The sequence below is a fragment of the Hemitrygon akajei genome, chromosome 10 (genome assembly GCF_048418815.1).
Source record: "Hemitrygon akajei chromosome 10, sHemAka1.3, whole genome shotgun sequence".
Taxonomy (NCBI): domain Eukaryota; kingdom Metazoa; phylum Chordata; class Chondrichthyes; order Myliobatiformes; family Dasyatidae; genus Hemitrygon; species Hemitrygon akajei.
This window is the reverse complement of record NC_133133.1, coordinates 133,983,062-134,009,490: the sequence shown is the minus strand read 5'-3', so window position 1 is coordinate 134,009,490 and position 26,429 is coordinate 133,983,062. Positions and strand designations below refer to the sequence as shown.

Below are 26,429 nucleotides of genomic sequence, written 5' to 3'. Positions count from 1 at the left end.
AATCCGAAGGGTTTCTACAGTTATATTAATAGCAAAAGGAAAGTGAGGGATAAAATTGGTCCCTTAGAGAATCAGAGTGGACAGCTATGTGTGGAGCTGAAAGAGATGGGGGAGATTTTGACCAATTTCTTTTCTTCGGTATTCACTAAGGAGAAGGATATTGAATTGTGTAAGGTAAGGGAAACAAGTAGGGAAGTTATGGAAACTATGATGATTAAAGAGGAGGAAGTACTAGTGCTTTTAAGGAATATAAAAGTGGATAAATCTCCGGGTCCTGACAGGATATTCCCTAGGACCTTGAGGGAGGTTAGTGTAGAAATAGCAGGGGCTCTGACAGAAATATTTCAAATGTTATTAGAAACGGGGATGGTGCCGGAGGATTGGCGCATTGCTCATGTGGTTCCATTGTTTAAAAAGGGTTCTAAGAGTAAACCTAGCAATTATAGGCCTGTCAGTTTGACGTCACTGGTGGGTAAATTAATGGAAAGTATTCTTAGAGATGGTATATATAATTATCTGGATAGACAGGGTCTGATTAGGAACAGTCAACATGGATTTGTGCATGGAAGGTCATGTTTGACAAATCTTATTGAATTTTTTGAAGAGGTTATGAGGAAAGTTGATGAGGGTAAAGCAGTGGATGTTGTCTATATGGACTTCAGTAAGGCCTTTGACAAGGTTCCGCACGGAAGGTTAGTTAGGAAGGTTCAATCGTTAGGTATTAATATTGAAGTAGTAAAATGGATTCAGCAGTGGCTGGATGGGAGATGCCAGAGAGTAGTGGTGGATAACTGTATGTCAGGTTGGAGGTCGGTGACTAGTGGTGTGCCTCAGGGATCTGTACTGGGTCCAATGTTGTTTGTCATATACATTAATGATCTGGATGATGGGGTAGTAAATTGGATTAGTAAGTATGCAGATGATACTAAGGTAGGTGGTGTTATGGATAATGAAGTAGGTTTTCAAAGTTTGCAGAGAGATTTAAGCCAGTTAGAAGAGTGGGCTGAATGATGGCAGATGGGGTTTAATGCTGATAAATGTGAGGTGCTACGTTTTGGTAGGACTAATCCAAATTGGACATACATGTTAAATGGTAGGGCATTGAAGAATGCAGTAGAACAGAGTGATCTAGGAATAATGGTGCATAGTTCCCTGAAGGTGGAATCTCATGTGGATAGGGTGGTGAAGAAAGCTTTTGGTATGTTGGCCTTTATAAATCAGAGCATTGAGAATAGGAGTTGGGATGTAATGTTAAAATTGTACAAGGCATTGGTAAGGCTGAATTTGGAGTATTGTGTACAGTTCTGGTCACTGAATTATAGGAAAGATGTCAACAAAATAGAGAGAGTACAGAGAAGATTTACTAGAATGTTACCTGGGTTTCAGCACCTAAGTTACAGGGAAAGATTGAACAAGTTAGGTCTTTATTCTTTGGAGTGTAGAAGGTTGGGGTGGACTTGATAGAGGTATTTAAAATTATGAGGGGGATAGATAGAGTTGATGTGGATAGGCTTTTTCCATTGAGAGTAGGGGAGATTCAAACAAGAGGACATGAGTTGAGAGTTAGGGGGCAAAAGTTTAAGGGTAACACGAAGGGGAATTTCTTTACTCAGAGAGTGGTAGCTGTGTGGAACGAGCTTCCAGTAGAAGTGGTAGAGGCAGGTTTGGTATTGTCATTTACAGTAAAATTGGATAGGTATATGGACTGGAAAGGAATGGAGGGTTATGGGCTGAGTGCGGGTCAGTGGGACTAGGTGAGAGTAAGTGTTCGGCACGGACTAGAAGGGCTGAGATGGCCTGTTTCCATGCTGTAATTGTTATATGGTTATTTGTTGAAATAATTACATTTTTAAATTTCATTTTAAACCGTTTTAAAATGCATTCATTTATACATCATGATTGCACAAGTTCAGAGTTTCAGAACTCACTGTTAGCCAAGTTAATTCACTAGTGAAATTATTTGAAATTATCTTTTATATCAGTCTTACTTATCGTCACTCACCTTCTGTGTCTGTGGCACTGCTTATTACATTAGTCAGTTTTGTTTTGAGACTGGTGTAAGTCACATTGCTTTTCCCCAGTGTTTCAAAACGACCAGTTCCAAGAGAGATCACACACTGAATGGGTGTGTTTGGCCAAAGGCATTTACACTCATGTATGGCCAGTGCACAAGGATTGTTAACGAGCAAACCGCCATCCTAATGGAGGGAAAACGTGAAAATTATTTATAATGACACACAAATAACTACACATAACACTGAATATTTATTAGTTTCTTTTTCCTGATATTACAAATTCAAAGGAAACACTTCCCTTTCAAAAGTGTCTTGCCTTCCTTTCTTTTTTTCCAGTTATCTGAATTGAATGTTTTAAAATACTTCTCCAACAACTGAAAACTTTAAGACCAGAATTTAAACTACATCTGATCTTATTTATTGAATTGATACCAAAAAGACACCACAAAGATGTCCATGGTACATTAGGACTGAAGCAGCAAAATAGAAACTCCAATAAATGAGATAATACAGAATGTAAATGCCAATCTCAGATTGTAAATACCATCTGGAATGTTAATAGATGGAATACATAATGATCTGTTTTGAAACACTCTAAGGGCACTGCATCATAAACAAAAGTTTCTGCAGATGCTGGAGAGGAATAAACAGTCAACATTTCTGGCTGAGATCCTTCATCAGGACACTGCATCAAAACTTTTTCAGAATGATTTTGTATTACAATTGTATTTGATTAAGGTGCATAGATAATACAATGACTTGATTTATGTAGCTCTTGTAATCTTGTAAATAAATCCTATAGACGAGAATTATTGCAACTCAGAGATCTCATGATATCACAATGTCTGAGGAGGTGACAGACATAGTGAAGCAGAGATGACAGAAGAATTTGAAAACAACAACTAGAATTTTAAAACTGAGGCATTGGTGGACCAGAATCTAATGTAGCTAAGAAATCTTCAAAGGTGATGGGTAACTAGGATTTGTCCTGTGTCAGAATATGTGCAATCAAATCACAAAAGTTCTTGAGATATAGAAGACAGCTATTTGACCCACTGATTTGAAGCTCGTTACTTGTAAAGGGATCCTATCTGTCCAATTATCTCACACTTTTCCCATAGCTTTGCACATTCTGAAAGTGCTGATTCATTTCATACGCACCATCCCTTCAGCAATTGAATTATTATCACTTACGGTGTAAAGAAATTTTTATGATGTCTCCATAAGATCATAATAGATAGGAGCAGAATTAGGCCCTTTTGCTCATCAGGTCAGCTTTGCCACCCCATCATGGCTGATATATTATCCCTCTCAAAACTATTCTCCTGCCTTCTCCCTGAGACCTTTCACCCTTTATTAATTAAGAACCTACCAATCTCCACTTTAAATATATCTAATGACCCGGCCTCCACAGTCATCTATGGAAAAAATTTCCACAGATTCACCACCTAAAGAAGAAGCCAAAGAAATTTCTCCTTATCTCTGCTCTAAATAGACATCCCTCTATTGTGAGGCTGTGCCTTCTTGTCCTGGACTCCCCCACTCTAGGAAATATCCTCTCTACGTCCACTCCATCTAGGTCTTTGAATATTCGATACTTTTCAATGTGATTTCCCCTCATTCTTCTAAACTCCAGTGAGTACAGGCTCAGAGCTATCAAATGCTCCTCATACATTACCCCTTTCATTCCTTCAATCATTCGCATTAACCTGCTCTAGATCCTCTCCAATGTCAGCACATCTTTTCTTAGATAAGGGGCCCAAAACTGGTCACAATACTCTGTGCAGTCTGACCAATGCCTCAAAAAGCATCAGTATTATAATCTTGAAATGAATGCATTTCATTGGATTGCCTTCCCTTGGACTGCTTGCCAAAGATTCTAAATCTGTGTTCCTCAGACATGGGAACAGCTTCTTTTATCAACCTATTTAATTCCATAGTTACTTCCTGAAAACCAAGTTTCAAATGAACTCCATTAACAAAAGGTAGAAAAGACAAAGCTAGCAGAAGAGAAATTGAACTGTTGTATCTAAATGGGGAAAAAATGAAATGCTTTCAGTGGAAGTGAGGGGAAAGGTGGGGCAGAGGTGGTGGCGGGGAAAAGCCTATTTTATAGATCTAAGTGAAGGAGTGGATGAACTGTTGCCAGGAAATCAAAACTACAACTGGTCTGATTTAGCCTCAGGAACCAATACAATAATGGATGGATACAGTACCTGGGAAATTGATTTTGTGGTGAGGAATCAAAGACTATTCAACAGCAACAAACAATCTGCTGGGGGAACCTAGTGGGTCGAGCAATATCTGTGGGAGGAAAGGGAATTATTGACAGTTTGGGTCACAACTCTGCATCACTCCTGTTGATTTCACTGAGTTCCTCCAGCAGATTGTTTATTGCACGATTCCAGCATCTGCAGACCCTTGTCTCTGGCACTAGTGAAATGTCGCTCAATGTCCACTAAATGATGCAAATCTCTGTCAACATGAAATATCAGATTTTATCTTTCCTCATCAAATATGAAGTACAGATATCCAAAACCAAATATTCTTCTACTTGCCTAGATTGAAACAAAATTAAAATATCAGCTATACAATATCTGTGATCAAGTTTCCTTGCTTCCTTTTTAAAATGACCCCCACAAAACATAATCATGAATCTCCATATTTCACAAAAGGCTTTAGCAATCACTAGTAAGCAACTCAAGCAAACAGTTGGTTGCTGATATATTTAATCTCTTTATACTTCTTTTTATTCAGTTGCTATATTTTACTTTTTTTTAAAAATCAAATGTAAAACAAGTTAAGTTCCATGTTAGGCTTAATCATTTAAAAGAAACCAAATTGCTTTCATTTTCATAATTTTCCTAACCAATATACCCAATACCTTGGGAAAGAAAAGATCTTAAACAGATCCTCATCAATGATTTCTCTAACTGAGGAGAAACTCATGAATTTTCTGGTCTTTTAAAAGCGTTATTAAACATGAATGTAACAAAAAGTTCCTGCTAAATCGTTTAAATATTTTCCATTTTGTTGTATTTCTTCATACATTGATGAAGGCATAAGCTCATCCTTGGACCCGCTATGTCTACAGCCTTGCACACACAGACTGCATGACCAGAATATTTCCAGACAAAATAACCTTACGACCCAGTATAGCAGAACAGTAAGCAAGCGGGTGGCACAACAGTTAAACTGGCAAAGTTAGCAATAGGAACATACCCAATAAGAAATGTGTTTAGCTGCATCCCTCTGCCTGCACATAATGCACTGTCAGAATGGGGAGTCAACCATAGAGACCTCTTTGATAGATTGTTTACATGATGTTCTGATTATCGAACACTGAATCATATTATGGTTTATAATTCACAAGAGTCAAATTTACTTTGTATCTATTTTTATACAACTTCTTTTGGGCTGTAAATGATCATTTTTTGGAGTAGTTAGTCTGCATTGGTTTCATTCTAACATGCAGGGTGTTTGCGTGTACCTGTGCACATGAAAACTTAATAACTGAATCCAAAATACTACTATTTTGAAATTCACAGCCAAAGGGCTCCAACATTTGAAAATTTGTTGCAATGCCAAATGATTAATAGGATTGTACTTCAAATAAAGTTCTAATGCAACAGAAAATAACAATATTTCTTTAACCATAACAAGGGCCATTTATAATGCACTGATGCAGCTGCACAAATAAATAACTCAAAGGATAAATTAATAATCAATATGGGGTTTTATTACAGCTCTGGGGTACATGCAGAAGTAGACTCGGCAGATCATATTTACACCTTGTGTATATGGTTTGCATGCCAATTAACTAGCATTCAGATAAAAAGTACGATTCAAGGTAAAGAGAGAGTACAAAGCACCCTGTAAATTGTCTGCAAGACTTCATTCAATGTTACCTGGATTACAAAGTACCCATTGATCTAGCAAATGAACTGTAACATGGAATGATTAATGGCTCCAAAAAAAATAACTTCAAGGTTCCAACATTATGCATTCACTCCATGGAAGCTGAGAATGGATGATCTGACATACTTCAAAGTACAAAATGCTTGACAGATTATCCCCAAAATAATGTTGTTCGCAATACAGCATGGGAACTATTGTTTACATTTGTATAATAAACTCAATTTGAAACATATGGGAACTAATATTGTAAAAAAAAGAACAGAATTATCCCAACAAATTTATTTTTTCATCATACTTCCTTTTTCCAAGTACAGAAATTGAAATCTCTACTGACCAAGCTACCAATAACTAACTTACAGTGTGTAAAAGAAGATGATGAATTTGCAAGATCACTGCATAAACAGCATCTTTGATCTGTCTGTTATGCATTCCCAATTGCTATACCTCTTTACACTATACTATTAACCTGGTTTTGTATTAAAAAGCATTCTAAACTACAATAACAAGAATAACAAAATAATCCAGGAAACCACACTTAAAAGTAGTAGAGGCCCGTAGATGTCTGTAAAGGGAAAGGATCTACTTTCATCCCTAAATTAAAAACATTCCTTCCTTTTCAGATGCTACCATGTCACTAAATGAAGCAAAATTACTGTACATTTTGCTTTTAATCCAGATGGATTAGCTAACTGAAAAGGAGACTGCAGTTATTTTACAGGGAGTTTATATTCAACAACTAAGAATGAAAATAGATCCAGATAGGCTTTCAATTGTGTTGTGTATTAAAACATCTACATTCTCTTTGTGCTTCCCTTTATTCTGTACCAATTTAGAAGCATGGATAAAATCATCAATATACCACAGCAGGAATGGAAAACATCTGCCTGAAGTTATGGCTGATATTACAAACATGGTTAGTATTCCTGTTCTTGTTGACAGTTTCTACAAATGAATGTACTCGGTTAACTACAGATTAATTTTGTCTGCTATTTTATGTGGCATACATGTATAACAGAAAGACAGATGGGATATTGGATTTTATTGTATTACAAAAATAGAAAGTTTTACATTATGTGGTTGAGACCACAGTTGGCATTATTGCACATTTCTTTAAACTTAAATTCTTTAAATGTATAGTTGTGTGTGTGTGTGTGTGTGTGTATATATATATATAAAATAGGTACAGTCTGCCCTCTTTATCCGCGAATTCCGCATGCGTGAATTGCAAAAACATGGAAGTGCTCTTCCAGCACTTGTTGTTCGACCATGTACAGACTTTTTTTCTTGTCATTATTCCCTAAACAATGCAGTATAACAACTATTTTACAAAGCATTTACATTGTATTAGGTATTATAAGCAATCTAGAGATGATTTAAAGTATATGGCAGGATGTGCGTGGGTTATCGTGGATTGGGATCGAAAAAAAACCAGAAGTTCTCTTACTAAGTAAGTTGGAACAGGTACACCCGATATTATTTAGCGTCAGTTAGTCAAACGTTTGTCTTAGTATATAATTTACCTTTCTATGCATATAAAACACTTAAGAACGTATGGTTTAGCGACGGGCTCCAATTCGATCCAGTGACAGACCGCTCCCGAGTGTGCTCTCCACCATGCCGAGTTGATGTGGAGGATCAAAAACCCAAAACCCCAAAACCCAATAACTAAACCACTGCGTTGCTCAGTAATAATTGTAGCTTTCATCGGGGCACAGCCTTTCTCAATTTATCCTTTAAAATTGTTCTGATCGTTGACCAACGCAGCATAACACTTTTCCAATGGCATTTCACCTATTTCCGATCGCTTTATTATTTCCACTCTATTTTCAATCGCGATTGTGATTATTTTCGTGAACAGAAACACTGCGGATTCAGAGCTCTGACACCGGGTCCTAATGTCCAGTGCACTGAGACAGGTTAAATAAGGTCTGGGGTTCCGCTGGGTCCTAAGATTCACTGCATTGAGACAGGTTGAATAAGAGACTTGAGCACCCGTGAATTTTGGTATCCGTGAGGTGTCCCAGAATCAATTTCTCACGGATAAGGAGGGCCGACTGTATTCACTAATTTTATGTACTGTACTGCTGCCAACAAAAAAAAATTGACACATGTGAGTGACAATAAACCTAATTCTGATATGGGTCTCTACAGGAAAAGGGGAAGGAAGAGGGGAGGGAGTGTGAAGAACCACAGAGACATTCTGTAATAACTAATTGTTTGGAATCAAATGACTTTGCCTGTTTCAGGGCTGGGTCTGTCTGCACCCACGTCATTACTCCACCCCCCCCCCCCCACCGCCCCCCATGCCCTGGCATTCCTCTGCCACCTGTTCCAATACTCCTCTGTGGTACTCCATCCTCACCATTCCCAACATCCTTTGCTCCCACCAGATTTACAAACTCAGTCTCCACTCCATGTTGATAAATATGGTACTGTGCAAAAGTCTTAGGCACCCTAGCAATATATATGTGCCAAAGACTTTTGCACAGTACTGTAATTGCAAAAGATATTTCTCAAAGGTTAGTTTTGCCTTAGAGAAGTTCGACCTGGAACTGAAATTTCCAAGGTCATCTTGCTTCAGTGTGGACTTTGACAACTGAACAGGTTTCCCACTGATGCATTTGTAGGTCAATTTTTAATGAACTTTCTAAGACCTTTAAACTAATAAAGGGAAATCTGCTAATTAAAAAGTAACGCCCATGGAATAAAGAAGAATACTCCTGCAATTGTGGGAAAAATTGAAATGTTGTTGATGCAATTGCCCAGAGTAAATCAAACTATTTAAAGAATTATATTGCAGAATCAACAAATAAAATATATTTGTTTAAAAAAGATAGTTAAATATTTAAATCTGCTTGGATCAGCCAATTGATCTTTGTAAAACATTTTTTTGTTATCCAATATTTCTGTCCATTAGGAAAATCAGCAATGATCAAATGGCAGAGCAGACTCAACGGGCTGAAGAGCCTAATTCTGCTCCCATGTCTTATAGTCTTGTTTAAGGAAGGGTGGGTTTGCTTTGGAAGCAGCAATTGGAAAGCTCACTAGATTGATTACTGGGATGTTGGTGCTGTTTTAGTAAGAAAGATTGAATGATTTGGCCTTAAATCTCCAGTGTTTAGAAGAGTGACAAATAAAATTGTTGAAAGACAAGATTCTTAGGGAGTTTGACAAGGGGAATGCTGCAAGGATGTGTTTTCTATTGGAGGAATATTTCTTTGTGAAACTTCAGTCATTCTACCTTTTCCTTTTAAACTTACCTGTTTGCAGTACTACCGCCTTTCAATTATAATGATTAGTAGGTGCAGTGACCACAAATAAACCTGGTCATTTTGTTTGTATGTCCAAAGTTTAAGGCAGCAGAACGTCAGTAAAATGATTACAGGGACAGATGTATTGCTTTATTTTATTAACTGAGGCACAGAATGAAGGAGCAGAATGATTAGTGTATAACTGCATTCAATACTGGTTAGACCACAGCATACAGCTTGATCACAATACAGAGAGATGAAATTATACTAGATTGTGTACAGAGGAGATTGAAATGATGTTGCCAGTAGAGGAATACTACAATTGTGAGAAATGATTTTATCAGCAGGCTTGTTTTCCTTGGAATAAAGATCGAAGGAAGACTCAATTTAAGTGTATAAAATTATGAGATGCCTCCACAGACCAAATAGGAAAGAACAATTTCCCTTAGAAAAGAGGTCAAAACTTGATTTAAAGCAGTTGGTAGATGGATTAGAGATTAGGAGAATATGTTCTCCCCAAACACGATAAAGACTTCAAGCTCAGTTTTCAAAAGGGTAGCAGAGGCAGGAACCCTCATCCGTTTTAAAACACAATTGATATACACTTGAACTAAAAAGTGCAGGTGCACAGTGTGGGATTAATTTGGTATTGGCACAGAGAGCTGTGTTATAAACCTCCAATGATTCTACGAATTCCAAGTGAGAATCGGGCTAAACACAGCAACTCAATGGAAGGGAGGGAGGGAGGCAACAGAGGAATAACCTTGAAATGTGACTGCCAAGAACAAGGAATGGTTGGGGTTTACAACTCTATCAAATTAACCAATCATTGGAGTAAAAATAAAGCACAGCCTTTGGATTCTGTGTGTCTGAGCTAAGCAGCACATTCACATGCAAACGTACAGTTAGTTTGCGGCACAGCAATTCTGCATGTTTGATTAATGACTCAATTTGATATTTAGTCAATCAATGATAGTTCTGCTAATCAATTTGTAGTTTAGTAAAGAATGAAGTCACTGAAATGATGACGACAGCAATTTCAGAAAGAAACTCCTGCAATGATTCGCTTTTAAGAAAATATAATTATGTTTATTTTATTTTTTGTGGCTTAGGAGCCACCGTTTTTCACGAATGAAGACCATGAACAGTATGACAAGACTAAATTATAGTGGAACTGCCTGAGATACTAAGAAAATTAGTTAGCTAAATCCATGGTAACCATTTTGCAACAACAATTGTAAAAATCCACAAAGCATCCATCAACGACCTGGAACAGTACAAGAGAGCTGGAATTCTAAGCAGTTCTAATCTACTTTTGTTTTGTCCTTGATGCTGAATTCAAAAGTTTAAAATAGGATATAGTTTTATGAAAGTATTTGTAATTACTCTTACAATATCATTTGATTGGGATTTGTGTGAATACATATTTAACAAAAGAAACAAAAAGTTCATAATATTTAACATCACAACTTTTCCACTCATTTTTAAGAAGTTTACAACTACAATCAAACTGAAAGGAGAAGCATATTGGCTAAGCTTGATTCATCATAGCCAGTTTGCAATTAATAACTTAAACAGCCATTAACTACTGCTGTATACTTATCCAATTGAATATGAAGTCTCAAGTAATGCTAAGCAAAACAACAGAGCTAGTCATTAATTTCAGAAAGAATGGCAGTGCACATGATCCAGTCTAATTCAACAGTGCTGGGTCGAGAGAGTTGAGAGCTTCAAGTTTCTTCAAGGAGTGAACGACATCGGTAGCCCGTCTTCTTACAATCAAGAAAGCTCGCCAGCTCCTCTACTTCCTCAGGAGGCTAAAGAAAATTTGCATGTCCCCTCTGACCCTGGCCAATTTTCATCAATACACCACAGAAAGCATCCTATCTGGATGTATCATGACTTGGTGTGGCAACTATTTAGCTCATGACTATAAGAAATTGTACAGTTGTGGACATGGCTCAGCACACCAAGAAACCAGCCTCCCCTCCATGGACTCTGTCTACACTTTTCGCTGCCTCAGTAAAGTCGTCACATAGTCAAAACCCTACTCTCAGCAGACATTCTTCGAGCAGAAGATACAAAAGCTTGGAATCAGATACTACCAGTAGGGCCATTTTAAGTGTACTGAACAGTTCCTTGGTACAATAAGAATTGGCTCTTGACCTCAGAATCTACCATTTTATTACTTTACACCTTAATGTCTACCTGCAGAGCACTTGTAACTGTAACACTTTATCTTGCATTGTTATGGTTTTCCTTTGTACTACCTCAATACACCATTATAATGAATTGATGTGCATAAATGATATACAAGACAAGCTTTCCAATGTACACGTGACAATACTAAACCAATTTACCAAAGTACCATAACTTTCTGCCATTTACTTCTGAGGTTTTGATGAGAAGTTAGTTAATACAACAGTGTAAAAAGGGCCAAGTTAGAAGATTACTTAATGGAAAATTCTGGCCAGTGATATTTTATTTGCTGTTTCCTTTCATTCTTTAAGGTACCAACTTATGCCTGTTTAGTATGTTCCTCAAGTTGCTCATGTTCATTCATACGCCTCCACAGTTAGTGTTGGAACGCTAAAAATGAAGTGCGCAAAGTTAAATCCAAAGCTGACTGTCTTAAGTTGAATTTTCACAAGGAAGAGTGACCTGAAATTTGACAAAGATGACCTGACTGAAGTCTAAAATGCTAAAACTTCAAATACTTTGTTAGCAAGATAACAAAATTCCACATGGCAAAATTGCTATAAAGTCAGAAGAGGAGATATCATGGCAAGTTCCATGTAGTCTTCAAGCAATAGAGGCCTAGAAGTTTTGGGACAAAAATTCCAGGCACAGATACTGGATGAGTTATGGAAATGGTGGAACGGATGAAGTGGGGAAGTCCGAAATACCAGCAATGGAGAAGGGAAGAGTTCCAATATTATAAAGAGATGACGCCATGGAGCAAATCAACACATCCCCAAGTTGTGATCAGAAAATTCAACTCATTGCAGGAACCGGAATAACAACTTTTTCTACTTTGTGATCATCTTAACCAGTATGGTATTGGTAACTATTCAACTCTAACTAAATCTTTCTGCCAGACATGGCAAAACCAATGATTTGAAAGCTAGGCAAATCTTATTCTAGCAAAAGGTGGCTTAAAGGTTAATATCGACAGGCATTTGACCATGTTCAGAATCAGGATTATTGTCACAGACATAAGTCTTGAAATTTGTTGTTTTGTGGTAGTGTAGGCGTAACAAATTACTATAAGTTGCAATCAAAGTAAATAAAATACAAAATAAGAACAGCAAGGTGTTGTTCATGGATCATTCGGAAATCTGATTTTTAAACAGCAGAGAGGAATAACTTGTTCCTAAAACATTGAGAGTGGTCTTCAAGCTCCTGTACCTCTTTCCTGATGGTAATAATGAGAAGGCATACCCCTGGTGGCAAGAGTCCTTAATGAGGGATGTCACCTTCTTGAGGCACCGCCTTTGAAGATATCCTTTATGGTAGAGTGGCCTGTGCCTGTGATGAAGCTGACTAAGTTGAAGACTTTCAGAAGCCTCTTTCAACCCTATGCATTGGCAATTCCATACCAGAAGGAGATATGTACAATCAGTCACAATGCTCTCCATGGTACCTATGTAGAAATTTGCTAATCTTTGATGACAAACCAAATCTCCTTAAACACTGAATGAAGTATGGCCATTGGTGAACCTTCATTACGTTTGCATCAATGTGGTAGGCCTAGGATAGATCCTCTGAGATGTTGACCCCAGCACTGATGTTTCACACTATTGTGACAGAAATTAGCAAATAGCACGAGGCCAAGAGCCCTGTCCTTTATTTATGTATCCCAGGGTGACCATGGGCCCAATGTGATATACAATATTAAGGAATGCATTTGAAGGCACAGCGCATGTACAGTTGCAAGAAAAAGTTCGTAAATCCTTTGCAATCCCCTGGTTTTCTACATTACTCATAAAATTGGCCTGATCTTCATCCAAGTCACAATAATAGATAAACACAATCTGCCTAAACTAATAACATACAAACAATTGTACTTCTTGTCAATACTGAGTACACAATTTGAACAATCACAGTCTAGATTCAAAAAAGTATGTGAACCTCTGGGATAATGCCTTCTACAAGGCTATTTGGAGTCAGATATTCCAATCAATGAGTTGAGATTGGAGGTGTGGGTTGTAGAGGTGCCCTGCCCTATAAAAAAACACACACAGTCAGATTACTGACAGAGCCTGTTCTTCTCAAGAAAGATCTGTTTATGAGCACCATGCCTCGATCAAAACAGCTCTCACAGGACGTTAGAAGAAGAATTGTAGAGATGCATGAAGCTGGAAAAAGCCACAGAAGCATTTCTAAAGACCTGAGTGTTCATCAGTCCACAGTAAGAGAAATTGTCTACAAATGAAGGAAATTTAGTACTGTTGCTACTGTTGTTCACATACTTTTTCCAGCCTAGACTGTAAATGATTAAACGAAGTGTTCAATAAAGACATGAAAAGTACAATTGTCTGTGTGTTATTAGTTTAAGCAGATTGTGGTTGTCTATTATTGTGACCTAGATGAAGATCAGAACACATTTTATGAGTAAATACAGAAAACCAGGGAATTGCAAAGGGTTCACAAACTTTTTCTTGCAACTCTAACTTAATTATATAGAATGAAACAGGCCATTTGGCTTTATCCATACCATTCTTCTATCATATCCTTTTTCATCAAAAGCTTATTTAACTTCTGCTTGAACACATTAATATAGTGGATTCTGGTTAATTGGGCAACTGGTTTATCGGGGCAGCCGCTTATTTGGGACAACTCTTAAAGGATAATAACTAATTAAGAAAATAGACAGGATTCTCTTTGTTTACTTTGGACACTATGCCACTTAACTGGGACAAGATGCTTGCTGGCAAACAGTTTCCAACTAGCGTCAGTTGCGTGCCGTGTGGTCCTTAGACACTACACCATACTCAGAGCGAACAGTTTTTTAAAAAGCATCAGTCACGTGTGTTTGTGCTCAAAAAGAAGTGATGTTTGTCACTGATAGTTGTTGAGAAATAAGCACTAAGACAATTTTGATCACTGCGGTTTCAAGCATTCAGGCTTCGATATACCAGAAATAACCAGGAATGCAAATGAAACAATTTCTCTACTTCAACAAGTTAGGAACTATGAAGAGTTAATGTATTAACAATCATCTTGAATATTGCAGTGAAAATGAAGTTTTGAAGCATATAATTGTTGAAAGCATTGTATGAAGACAGTCCATTATCTCCACTAGGTGTCTGCAGCTCACATTTATTACTACTTAAGGAAAATCTTAATTTTCTTTCATGTAATCAACAATAATTCTCTCTTTTGCCTCAGTTCCACTTGTACTTCTAACCTTTCAAATGTGCATTCCACAAATAAATGGCAGAGTTGATCAATAATCTATGTGAGCACTTGAAAATCACACTTGTTAATGTCAAGGTAAAACTGCACAACTGACATTTTTTACTGGCACAAAGGTTGATTGGAGGGAAAATAAATGGACTTTACAGCTTGACCTCAGCTTTATTTCCCTCCCATTTTAAAAATAAGAATTGGCTGAAACTGAAAAATCAAGACCTGAGAATTTAGCAAAAAGCCATACCTGATGAAGGTCACTGCCAATAGCATATTCTTGGAAATAGCCGGGTGCAGCTGAAGATGCTCGGATTGCTTGCCAAAGTTTAAACTGACACCCACCCATATAGTGTGATCTTACACCAGGCAGGTGATTATAGTTCCTGAAGACAAATGCTTTCAATGGTATCCCTTTGTTCACTATAGTGCTCACTGCTGCTACCTGCAAAGTAAACACTTTCATTATTAAAAAATATAAAGTATTCATCTATTTTTAATAATTCAGTATGCTAACTGCAGCATACTGGTAGACAAGGCAGTAATCTGCTGATCAATTTTTTTAGTGACTTATTTCATCATACATTTTTAGGAGTAGTTCAACATCAGATTCAGACACAATGCTACTATCAACAAATTTTTGGAAATAAAATTTTGGAAAAACACAATGACCTCCAACATGAGAAAGAGCTGACAAGTGATCCAGAAATACCAAGACAGGTCTTCCACTATCTGTCAGATGCTTGCAGTCTCCCACTGAGAGGCCATTTCCAGCTCATGGCAGTGCAGCACCTCTCCCTGCAACAGAGACTGGCTGCTCTGACAAGTCAGTGAGGTCACATCCACAGGCTCACCAGCTGCCACTCAAACTGCAAATTGTGAATGTCTTCCAATTTTTAAATATTTAAAAATAATTTCAGAACAGCCAAAATTAGTTTTCATTTAAACTTAAGGGGCTAATCATATAGTCACACATAAAATATGTAATCAAACTTAATTAAATCACTTAACAAGCTCTTCCTGCACCTTAATGAGCTTGTGTGTATTTCTCAGGTCTGATGAAATGGCGGAACAGGTATTCACAGCCAGCACTCTACTGGGTGCTTGACTACGCTTCAGCCTCAACAGCAATGGGCAAAGTTGTGTGGATTTCAGAACAAGGTAGATTCATGTGTCACTTAGGTTAAATACTTGGTAATGCATTTTCATATGAGTAAAGCAGCAAACAAGAAACTTTTGTCTTATTTTTGGTAATCACTTAGGATCATGGATGACTTGTTATCTCAATCAGGTTCTAAAATTTCTGAGCAGTTCTTGACAAACTACTCTAGACAAAATAGGTTACTGCCTGGTAGATTAGGTGGATAGGTAGTTTGGGAAATGATGTGTACCTTCTACAAAGCCACAAGGCATGGAAAACAGGCCTTTCAGCGCAGCTAGCCAAACCCAAAGAAGACTTCCGGCTAAGCTAGCTATCAAGCCCATATCCATCTAAACCTTTCCTATCCACGTACCTGTCCAAGTACCTTTTAAATGCTATTAATATACCTGCCTTGACAACTTCTTCTGGCAGCTCATTCCATATACTGACCACTCTGGGTGGAAAAAGTGGCCTCTCAGATGTGTATAAATCTCACCAGTCTCACTTTAAACGTATGCCCTCTATTTCTTGATTCCACTACCCTGTGAAAAAGGCTGCATTCACCTTATCCATGCCCCTCAATTTTATACTCATCTGTAAGGTCGCCCTTCATTTTCTTATGTTCCAATGAAAAAAGTTCCAACCAGCTCAACCTCTTTCCATAACTCAGTCCCTTGAGTCCCAACAACTACTTCCTGAATCTCTGAACTCTTTCCATCTTAATGACATCCTTCCTATACTAAGGTGACCAAAATTGAACATGTTTTCCAAATATAGCCTCACCAACATCTTGTACAACTGTAACATAACATCCCACCTTCTATACTCAAATGTCTTGACTGATGAAGTATGCCGAAAGTTCACCATCTTGTCTTACCTACAACTCTTTCAAGGAATCATATACTTGTACTCTCAGTACAATTACATATTTCCCTGTATACTTACAGACTGTTCAAGTTCCCAGTATACTTGTAGTCTGTTCAAGTTCCCCGTATATTTGCAGTCTGTTCAAGTTCCCTGTATACTTGTGGTCTGTTAAACAAAGTACTTGTACTGTTCTACAACATGCTCCATTCACTGTGAAATTCCTATCCTCATTTGTTTGGGCTGAATTGAAAAGGTCAGGTTCAGACCGAATTGAGTCAGCGGGGTCCAGGCCCTAGAGCCAGAGTGTGTTGAAGCAACTGCACTTGACGCTTGGACAATGATATCGGCGCCAGGCCAAATGTAAAAGGTCAGAATGTCGGGGCTCAAAGTGAGATTCAGCTAGATGCTCCACTCTACAGCAACCTAAAGACTCTTTGTGAACTTCAGTTCAGAATGTTATTTGCTTGCATTTATTGCTTACATAATTTTTTTTCTCTCACAGCACATTGGTTTTTGACAGTCTTTTACTAATGGGTCTTTTGGATTTCTTTGTTTCATGGTTGCCTTTTAGAAGACTAATCTCATGGTTATATAATGTATAAATGCTTTAATAATAAATACACTTTGAACAAAATGCAATACCTTGCACTTACCAAATTAAACTCCACTTGCCATTTCTCAGCCCACTTACTCAGCTGATCAAGATTCCTCTGTAAATCCTGATAACCATCTTCACTGTCAACAACACAACCTATTTTAGTTGTCATCCACAAACTTGCTACCTATGACTTTAAGATTCTCATCTAAATCACTGATATACAGTAGACTGACAATGGTTTTTGTGTGCCTTGACATGGAATCAGATTTATCACATATAAGTGAAATGAGTCGTTTGCATTAAAAACCAACACATTTAAGGGTGTGCATGTGTCACCACACATTCCAACACTAACATAACATGCCCAGAATTCTTGGCAGAACAACACATAATACAACAAACAAACAACAAAAGCAAAACAAGCCCCTTTCCTCCCATGCATCCACAAACACAGATAATACTCCAACTCTGGTCTCAGGCCCACGAACACTTAAAGTGTTCTGGTTTCCAAGTTCAGTCACGGGCTTCGACTTCTGGACTTCCATTTGACCTTCAGGCTTCAATGTTGAGATAGTGACTCACATCCAGACTGTTCCTTCTTCCCTTTAAGTGTTCGTGGGCCAAGAATATTCAGTAGATAGCCGGGACGTTGCATTTTATTTCCAAGTTTTGAGAACATTTTTACAATTATTTTCTGTATCCACCTGGTAGTTGCATCCCACATCAGAATAGCATATTTTGGGAATCCAGCATTCAAATGAACTGGCCTGTTCAGGGAACGCTGATTGAGTATAATTAAGACTTCAAAATGGGATGTTAACCTGTGAGGGACCACTGATGACTGGCTTATTCCTGCTGCCAATGAACTTGGGAGAATTTTCCTCAAATTTGGTTGCCCACAGAAATAAATCTCCATTTCATTTTTTAAAATGCAGTCTTGATTCTCATGAGCCAAGGCCAGGTCGACAACAGGTTCAGTATCAATTCAGAATAGTGACAAATAAGGCTGAATCAGTCACTTTTCTCAGTCTTTCTCACTGCAATGCTGCACCTCACTTCCATAAGTTTCCTGATAGTCATAGACAACTATGGACAACATAGCACAGATGGAGTGGAACTAACCAAGATGACTACTTCAGGTTTTTAGGTATTTGTTTCAGGTTGCAGTAGTCATTACTTGGAGGGGGAAATTTAATAAGTGGTGCCTGTCAGGATTTTCTGTGCAGTTTCAGGTAATAGGAGCTTAAAAGAGGCACACGACTGTCAAATGTTAATTGTATTGGCAAAGACAATAAAAAGAACTTGCATATAAGCAAAGTGGCCATTGTGTGAGAGGACAGGATTAGAGTAGGGCGTTGAGGCTTTGGCTCAAGAGACCTTAGTGATAAGAGACAGAGGCTAAGGTGAGGTTCTATTAAGATTTCTTTCTTTGTTTGTTATTGCACAGGTTAGAGCAGGAATGGAACCTAGGACAGTGGTGTACTCCTCTTACATGATGTGGGAAGTTAGGAAAACCTCCAGTGTCTCTGATGACTGCACTTGTGAGGAATGCATCGAGCTGCAGCTCTTCACAGACTGTGTTAGAGAGCTGGGGTCGGAGCCAGATGACCCACAGTTCATTTGGGAGACAGGTTAATTGGCAAGAGTTACAGGAAGGCAGTTACTCCTAAGCTGCATGACACAAGTAAATGGGTGACTGTCAAGAGAGGAAAAGGGAATAGACAGTCGATGTAGGGTTCCCCTCAATAACAAGTAAATTGTATTAGATACTGTTGAGAGGGGAATGGCCTTGGGGAGGAAAATCATTGCAGTCAAGTCTCTGGCACTGGGTCCGGTTCTATTGCTCAGAAGGAATATAGGGAGAAGAGAAACCAGTTGTGACAGGGAATTCACTGGTTTGTTGGACAGGCAGGAGATTCTGTGGATGAGAATGAGAATCCCAGGTGGTATGTTGCCTCCTAGGTACCAGGGTCAGAGAAGTCTTGGATCGAGTCCATAGCATTCTTTGAGGGGGAGGAGAAGCAGTCAGAGGTCCTGATCTACATCACTACCAATGACAGGAAAGGTGATGAGGTCCTGCAAAGTGAGTTCAGAGAGTTAGGTGCTAAGTTAAAGTGAAGCACCAGGGTGGCAAGCCACATTCTAGTGAGGCCAGAACAAGGAAGAAAGAAGTTTAACACATGTCTAAGGAGATAGTGCAGATGGGAGGTCTTCAGATTTTTGGCTCATTGGGCTCTCTTAGAGGGAAGGTGGAACCTGTACAAATAAGACAGTTTGCACTTTAACTGAGGCGAACCAATATTCTTGTGGGAGAGTATGCTGGTGCAGCTCTGGAGGGGGTGAAGGGTGGGTGGGTGGGTGGGTGGGGTGTTTAAATTGGAGTTTCAGGGAGATGGGAACCAGAGTGGCAGGTCAGCAAGTGGAGAGGCTGTGGGGATAGTGGTGGAACTAATAAGGACCAGCTAAAAAATGTCAGATGGAATTTAATGCAGACAAGTGTGTGATGTTGCACTCTGTGAGGACAAACCAGAGTAGGACTTACAGTAAATGGTGTGACACTGAAGTGCGTGGTAGAACAAAGGGACCTCAGAATACAGATCCACAGTTCCTTGAAAATGACATTACAGATAGATAAGAGATTTTGGCGTATTGTCAAATAAAGTATTGTGTACAGAAGTTGGGACATTATGTTGAAGTTGTTTAAGATGTTGGTGAGGCCAAATTTGGAGTATCATGTGCAGTTCTGGTCAGTTACCTAGAGGGAGGACATCAGTAAAAAAAATTTGCAAGGATGTTGCAAGGATTTGAGGACCTGAGTTATAGGGAATGGTATTTTTGAATTTTCCACCTGTTTAGAAAATAGTCTATGCTTTTGTTCATTCTAAAGTACATGAACATACACTTCTCGACTATGTATCACATCTGCCAGTTATTTGCACATTCTCCTAATCTAAGTCCTTCTGCAGCCTCCTTGGTTCCTTAACATGACCTGCTCCTCCACCTAGCTTCTTATCATCTACAAACTTGGCCACAAAGCCATCAATTTCATCATTCAAAACACCGACATATTACGTAAAAAGAAGCAGTCCCAACACCGACCCCTGCAGAACCCTACTAATCACCAGCAGTCAAACAGAAAAAGCCCCCTTTATTTCACTCTTTGCCTCCTGTCAATCAGCCAATCCTCTCTACATGCTAGTAATTTTCCTGTAATATCATGGGCTCTTATATTGTTTAGCAGCCTCATGTGCAGCACCTTGTCAAAGACCTTCTGAAAATCCAAGTACACAACATCCACCAATTCTCCTTTGTTTATCCTGCTTGTTATTACCTCAAAGAATTCAAAAGATTTGTCAGGCAGGACTTTCCCGTTAAGGTAACCATGCTGACTTTGGCCCGTTTTATCATGTCCCTCCAAGTACCCTGAGACCTCATCCATAACATTCAACTCCGACATCTTCCTAACCACTAAGGTCAGGCCAACTGGCCTATAATTCCCTTTCTTCTGCATCATTCTCTTCTTGAAGAATGGAGTGATATTTGCAATTACTAGTCCTTCGGAACCATGCCAGAATTTAATGATTCTTGAAGGATCATTACTATTGCTTCCACAATATTTTCAGCTACCTTTTTCACAATCCTGGGTGGTAGTCCATCTGGTCCAGGTGACTTATCTGACTTCAAACTTTTTAGCTTCTCAAGCACCTACTCGCTACTAACAGCAATTGAATTCACTTCTGCCTCCTGACACTCCTGAATGTCCAACATACTGCTAGTGTCTACTACAGTGAAGACAGATGCAAAATACTTATTTAGTTTGTCTGCTATTTCCTTGTCCTCCATTACTGTCTCACCAGTGTCATTTTGCAGCGGTCTGATAACAGCTATCATCTCTCTTTTACTCTTCATTTTAAAATATTTTTATTAATTATTATTGAAGATTAACAAAAAAGATACATTGAGTCAATATGTTATTATATACAATAAAGAATTAAACCAGCAAATAACTGATTAACAAAGCTAAGCAATATATCAATAATAATAAGAGAAAATAAAGTGTTGAGAATTTTTTTAAACTCTTTAACTCTTAATATATCAGAAAAAATCTTTGGTATCTTCTTTGATACTATTGTCTAGCTTACCTTCATATTTAATCTTTTCCGTCCTTATAGTTTTTTGTTGCCTTTTGCTGGTTTTTAAAAGCTTCCCAATCCTTTAATTTCCCACTAATTTTTGCTCTATTATATGCTGTCTTCTTTGCTTTTATGTTTTTTTTTTACTTCCCTTGTCAGTTCTGGCTGTGTCATCCTGCCTTTAGAATTCTTCTTCTTTGGTAAGAACCTATCCTGTGCCTTCCAAATGTCTCACAGGAACTCCGGTCATTGTTGTTCTGCTGTCATCCCTGCTAGTGTCCCCTTCCAATCAACTTCGGCCACCTCTTCTCTCATGCCTCTAGAATTCCCTTTGTAATACTGCTACATCTGAGTTTTAGCTTCTGCCTCTCAAATTATAGGATGAAGTCTATCATATGATGATCATTGTCTCCAAAGGTTCCTTTACCTTAAGCTCCATAATGAAATCCAAACAACACACACAAAATGCTGTGTTCCACCAGCATTTTGTGCGTGTTGTTTGAATTTCCAGCATCTGCAGATTTCGTGTTTGATAATGAAATCCAGTTCATTATACAACACCCAATCCAGAATAGCCTTTCACCAAGTGGGTTCAACTACAAGCTGCTCCAAAAAGCCATCTTGTCAGCATTCTACAAATTCTCTCTCTTGGGATCCAGCACTCACCAGATTTTCCCAATCTACATACATATTGAAATCCTGCATGACTATCGTAACATTGCCCTTTTGACGTGTGTTTTCTATCTTCTGTTGTAACTTGTAGCCCACATCCTGGCTACTGTTCAGGTCATCATGGTCTTAACTCTACCCACAAGGATCCTACATATTTTGATCCTAGTCACCTCTTTCTAATGATTTCATTTAATTTTTTACCAACAGGGCCACCCCCCCCCCACCCCCAGATCTGCCTATCCTTCTGATACAATGCGTATCCTTGGATATTTAGCTCCCAACCACGATCTTCTTTAAGCCATGACTCAGTGTGCCTACAACATCATACCTACCAATCTCTAACTGCACTGTAAGGTCTACTTCATTCTGTAAATTGCATGCATTCAGTTCTGTATTCATTAACCTTTTCAATATTGTCCCTATGTTACACTGGAACTCATCCCACTGACTGCAATCTTGCCCCATCATCTGCCTGTCATTCCCAATTGTCTCTCTACACACTGCATCTAGTTGCATATCAATTGCCTCTTCCTCAGCCCTCTTATTCTAGTTCCCATCCCTCTCTGCTAAATTAGTTTAAACTCACCCCAACTATTCTAACAAACCTGCTCGCAAGGATATTGGTCCCTCTTCAGTGCAACAGGCAGTGCATCAAGAAGTGGAATCCATCTTTAACGGACCTCAGCAGTCACAACATGCCTTATTCTCAGTACTACCATTAGAGATAAGGTATAGGAGCCTTAAGACACACAGCCTTAGGAACAGCTTCTTCCCCTCTGCCACCAGATATCTCAACAATCCATGAACTCATGAACATTGTTACTTTTCCTATTTTGCTCTATTAATTTAATTTTTATTTAACTTGTGGTTTTTTTTTATAACTTGCACTGTATTGTTGCCACAAAACAAAAAAAAACATGACATGCGTCAGTGGTAATAAATCCGATTTTGATTCAATTGCAAAGTCAAAATACATTAAAATAATACCTGACATAGATTGTCAATAGACTTCTTTTATAAAGCTAACTTTACAACAAGGAACTTACTGTCAGTTTGCTTCATCTTTATTCAAAGTGTGAAATAAGTTGTTTTGTTTAATGTGACATGCAGCATTATACATTCCACACACCAACTGTATCACGAGTGAAAACCCGTCATAAGTATCCGGTTCTGCCACTAAGTGTCTGAACACTAGAGAAACAAGACTGCAGGTGCTGGGATCTAAAGCAACAATTTTTGTTGTTTCTTAATTTTACTAACTGGTAGTTTTCTTTCCTATTAATAGGGTTTCTTTATATATATATATATATCTGGGAAGGTTTAGTTACTTATGATATTACTAATTAATATTTCTGTAAATTTAGTTCGGTTAAATATACTATTAACCCTTCTTTTTTAAATCTGTTTTATTATAGTGATATATAACCAAATTTAATAGCTTTCTTAGAGATTTAAAGCTTAATTTAAGATGGTGCTGGTTTTTCTCTTTAAGAGATTATATTATTTTGGTTCTTTTTTGTTTAATACATAACGGAATGTAAACACACGCCTTTGCTGAGACGTTACTGTCTTTCTTGCAAGGTCATCTCATTTTTTTGTGTACAGGCACTCACTGGGGGGGGGGGGGGGGAGGGAGGGACGAGACCGACAGAGCGGCACATGGCTTCGCATCTATCTTAGTTTGCTTGCCTTTTTTTGGGCTTTTGGGAGGGTGGGCAGGTTTAGAATTAGGAGTTTTTTCCCAATTGGGTGGTTCCGGAGCATGCCTGTTTTCTATATGGTTGTATTCCTCATCATCGCCGTCTTTAATAATCCCGTATTGGTATGCGCTCTGCACATGTATAAAGAAAATTAGAATAAAATTATACTATGGCAGTCAAACGGATTAATGTAATAAGTTGGAATGTACGTGGTTGGAATCATCCTATCAAACGAAAAAAGACTTTTAAAATTATTAATCGATTCCAACCTGATATAATTTCTGCTCAGGAGACACATATCAAGGCGGGAGATCAAAACAGGTTTTTTAGATGGTGGAATGACCTGCAGTTTCATGCTACTTTTCAAAGTAAAACTAAAGGTGTATCTATCTTTATTAAATCTAATATATTTACTCAAGAGGATACTGAATCAGATTTTAATGGTAGATTTTTAATTGTTAAAGGAGTGATTTGTAATAGAAAGGTTGTTCTGGTTAATTTGTATGGTCCCAATTTAGATGATCCTTCTTTTTTTAAAAAAAGTATTTGCTTTATTGCCAGATTTAAATGAGTATATGTTAATAATGGGTGGGGTTTTCAACTGTTGTTTAAATCCTATGATTGATAAGAGTTCAACTAATCAGAGACTTCCAAACCACTCTGCATCAGTTATCAACTCCCTTTTGATCGATTTTGGGTTGATTGAATTATGGAGGCATTTATACCCTGATAATGGAGAATATTCCTTCTTTTCGCATGTCTACAAAAAATATTCGAGGATTATTATAATTGACCCCTCCCTTTTGCCTATTGTTAAAAACTGTGAATATGACGCTATTGTTATATCTGATCATGCGCCTTTGAGTTTGTCCTTTGAATTTGACTATGTCATTTTTGTCCGTCCACCATGGCGCATGTCTCAGACTTTATGGCAAAACTCTGATTTTATCAGTTTTATTGAAAGCCAGATAAAAGAATTTTTTCTTTTTAATGATATAGGAGGTATGTCCAAATTAATTATAGGGGATACATTCAAAACATTTTTACGTGGTCAGATTATTTCTTATTCAGCTAAACTCAAAAAACAGACAAAAGCAGAATTAGATAAAATTTCAAAACAAATTAAAGATTTAGATAATGTCTATGTGGTTTCCCCTAATATTGACTTATTTAAAAAAAGGGTGGAACTTCAATCACAATATAATCTATTATTAACTCATCCAATTGAAGGTTATCTATGTAAGTTAAAGAGCCAATTTTATATGTTTGGAGATAAAAATAATAAATTACTTGCATTTCAATTAAAATCGGCTGGAGCCAAAAGGCAAATTTTGAAAATTCGTAGAAAGGATGGTACCTTGGCTCGGGAATATGAAGAAATCAGTAAGATTTTTCAAGATTTTTATACTGAACTTTATAAATCTCAATCTTCAGTAGATTCTTCTGAAATGAATGCTTTTTTACGAAAGATTGTTTTCCCTAAAATTTCTGCTGAGGATCAAAAAATTCTTGATGCCCAAATTACTGAATCCGAAATCCATAAAGCTATTTTTTCAATGCAATCAGGTAAGGTCCCGGGACTTGATGGTTATCCTGTAGAATTTTATAAAAAATTTGGTAAACTGCTTTCTCCAGATATGTTGGAGATGTTTAAAGATTCTTTTGTAAAAAGTGACTTACCCTCTACTTTCTATGAAGCTTCTATTTCTTTAATCCTCAAAAAGGATAAAGATCCTACTGACTGTGCCTCATACAGACCTATTTCATTACTGAATGTTGATGCTAAGATTCTCTCAAAGATAATGGCCAATCGGTTGGAGAGTATTTTGGGTAAAATCATTTTTAAAGATCAAACAGGCTTTATAAAGGGTTGTTATTCTTTTTCAAATGTTCGGAGATTATTTAACATTATATATTCGCCCTCTTCTAAAACTTCACAATGTGTTATATCTTTGGATGCTGAAAAAGCATTTGATCGAGTCGAATGGAAATATTTATTTAATGTTTTAGAAAAATTTGGTTTTCGTATTAATTTTAATAATTGGATTAAAATGATATATAAAGCTCCTGTTGCTACTGTTATCACCAATAACTGTAGGTCTCCCTTTTTTCAGCTATCACGGGGGACAAGACAAGGTTGTCCATTAAGTCCTTTGTTATTTAACTTAATATTAGAACCCCTTGCTATTGCTCTTCGTGAAATATTCATGGGATTTTTATGAATGAGACCATGCACAAAATCTCTCTTTATGCTGATGATTTATTGGTATATTTATCTAAGCCTGAAGAATCTATTCCTGCTTTGCTAAAATTATTTGACAAATTTGGAGATTTTTCAGGATATAAAATAAATTTTAGTATAAGTGAATTACTTCCTTTAAATGAATTTGTCTCTATATATGATAATATTCCTTTCAAACTTATGGATTCTTTTAGATATTTAGGTGTCAGAATTACTAAAAAATATAAGGATCTTTATAAAGCTAATTTTCCTCCTTTAGTGGACTCTATGAAGTACACATTTAGTAGACGGAGCCCACTTTCATTTTCACTTGTTGGTCGTATTCATATAGTTAAAATGATGATTTTACCGAAAGTTTGAAATTTATTTCAGAATATTCCTGTTTTTTGACTAAGAAGTTTTCTGATCGGATTGACTATTATTCTATCTTTTATTTAGGATAATAAAAGACCAAGGATCAGTAAAAATCATTTACAAAAGTTG

At 37.5% G+C, this 26,429-nt stretch overlaps 1 protein-coding gene across 2 annotated transcripts in view; it reads right to left on the bottom strand.

The window, feature by feature from the left end:
• The window catches only part of pnpla8 (patatin-like phospholipase domain containing 8), a 100,471-nt gene that overhangs the window by 6,218 nt on the left and 67,824 nt on the right, over positions 1–26,429 (bottom strand). For both annotated transcript variants that reach the window (XM_073059005.1, XM_073059007.1), the window contains exons 8-9: positions 14,844–15,038; positions 2,003–2,198 (exon numbers count right to left, since the gene is read on the bottom strand). In XM_073059005.1, the coding sequence (XP_072915106.1) occupies positions 2,003–2,198; positions 14,844–15,038 (391 nt within the window). The remainder of the gene's footprint in view (positions 1–2,002; positions 2,199–14,843; positions 15,039–26,429) is intronic.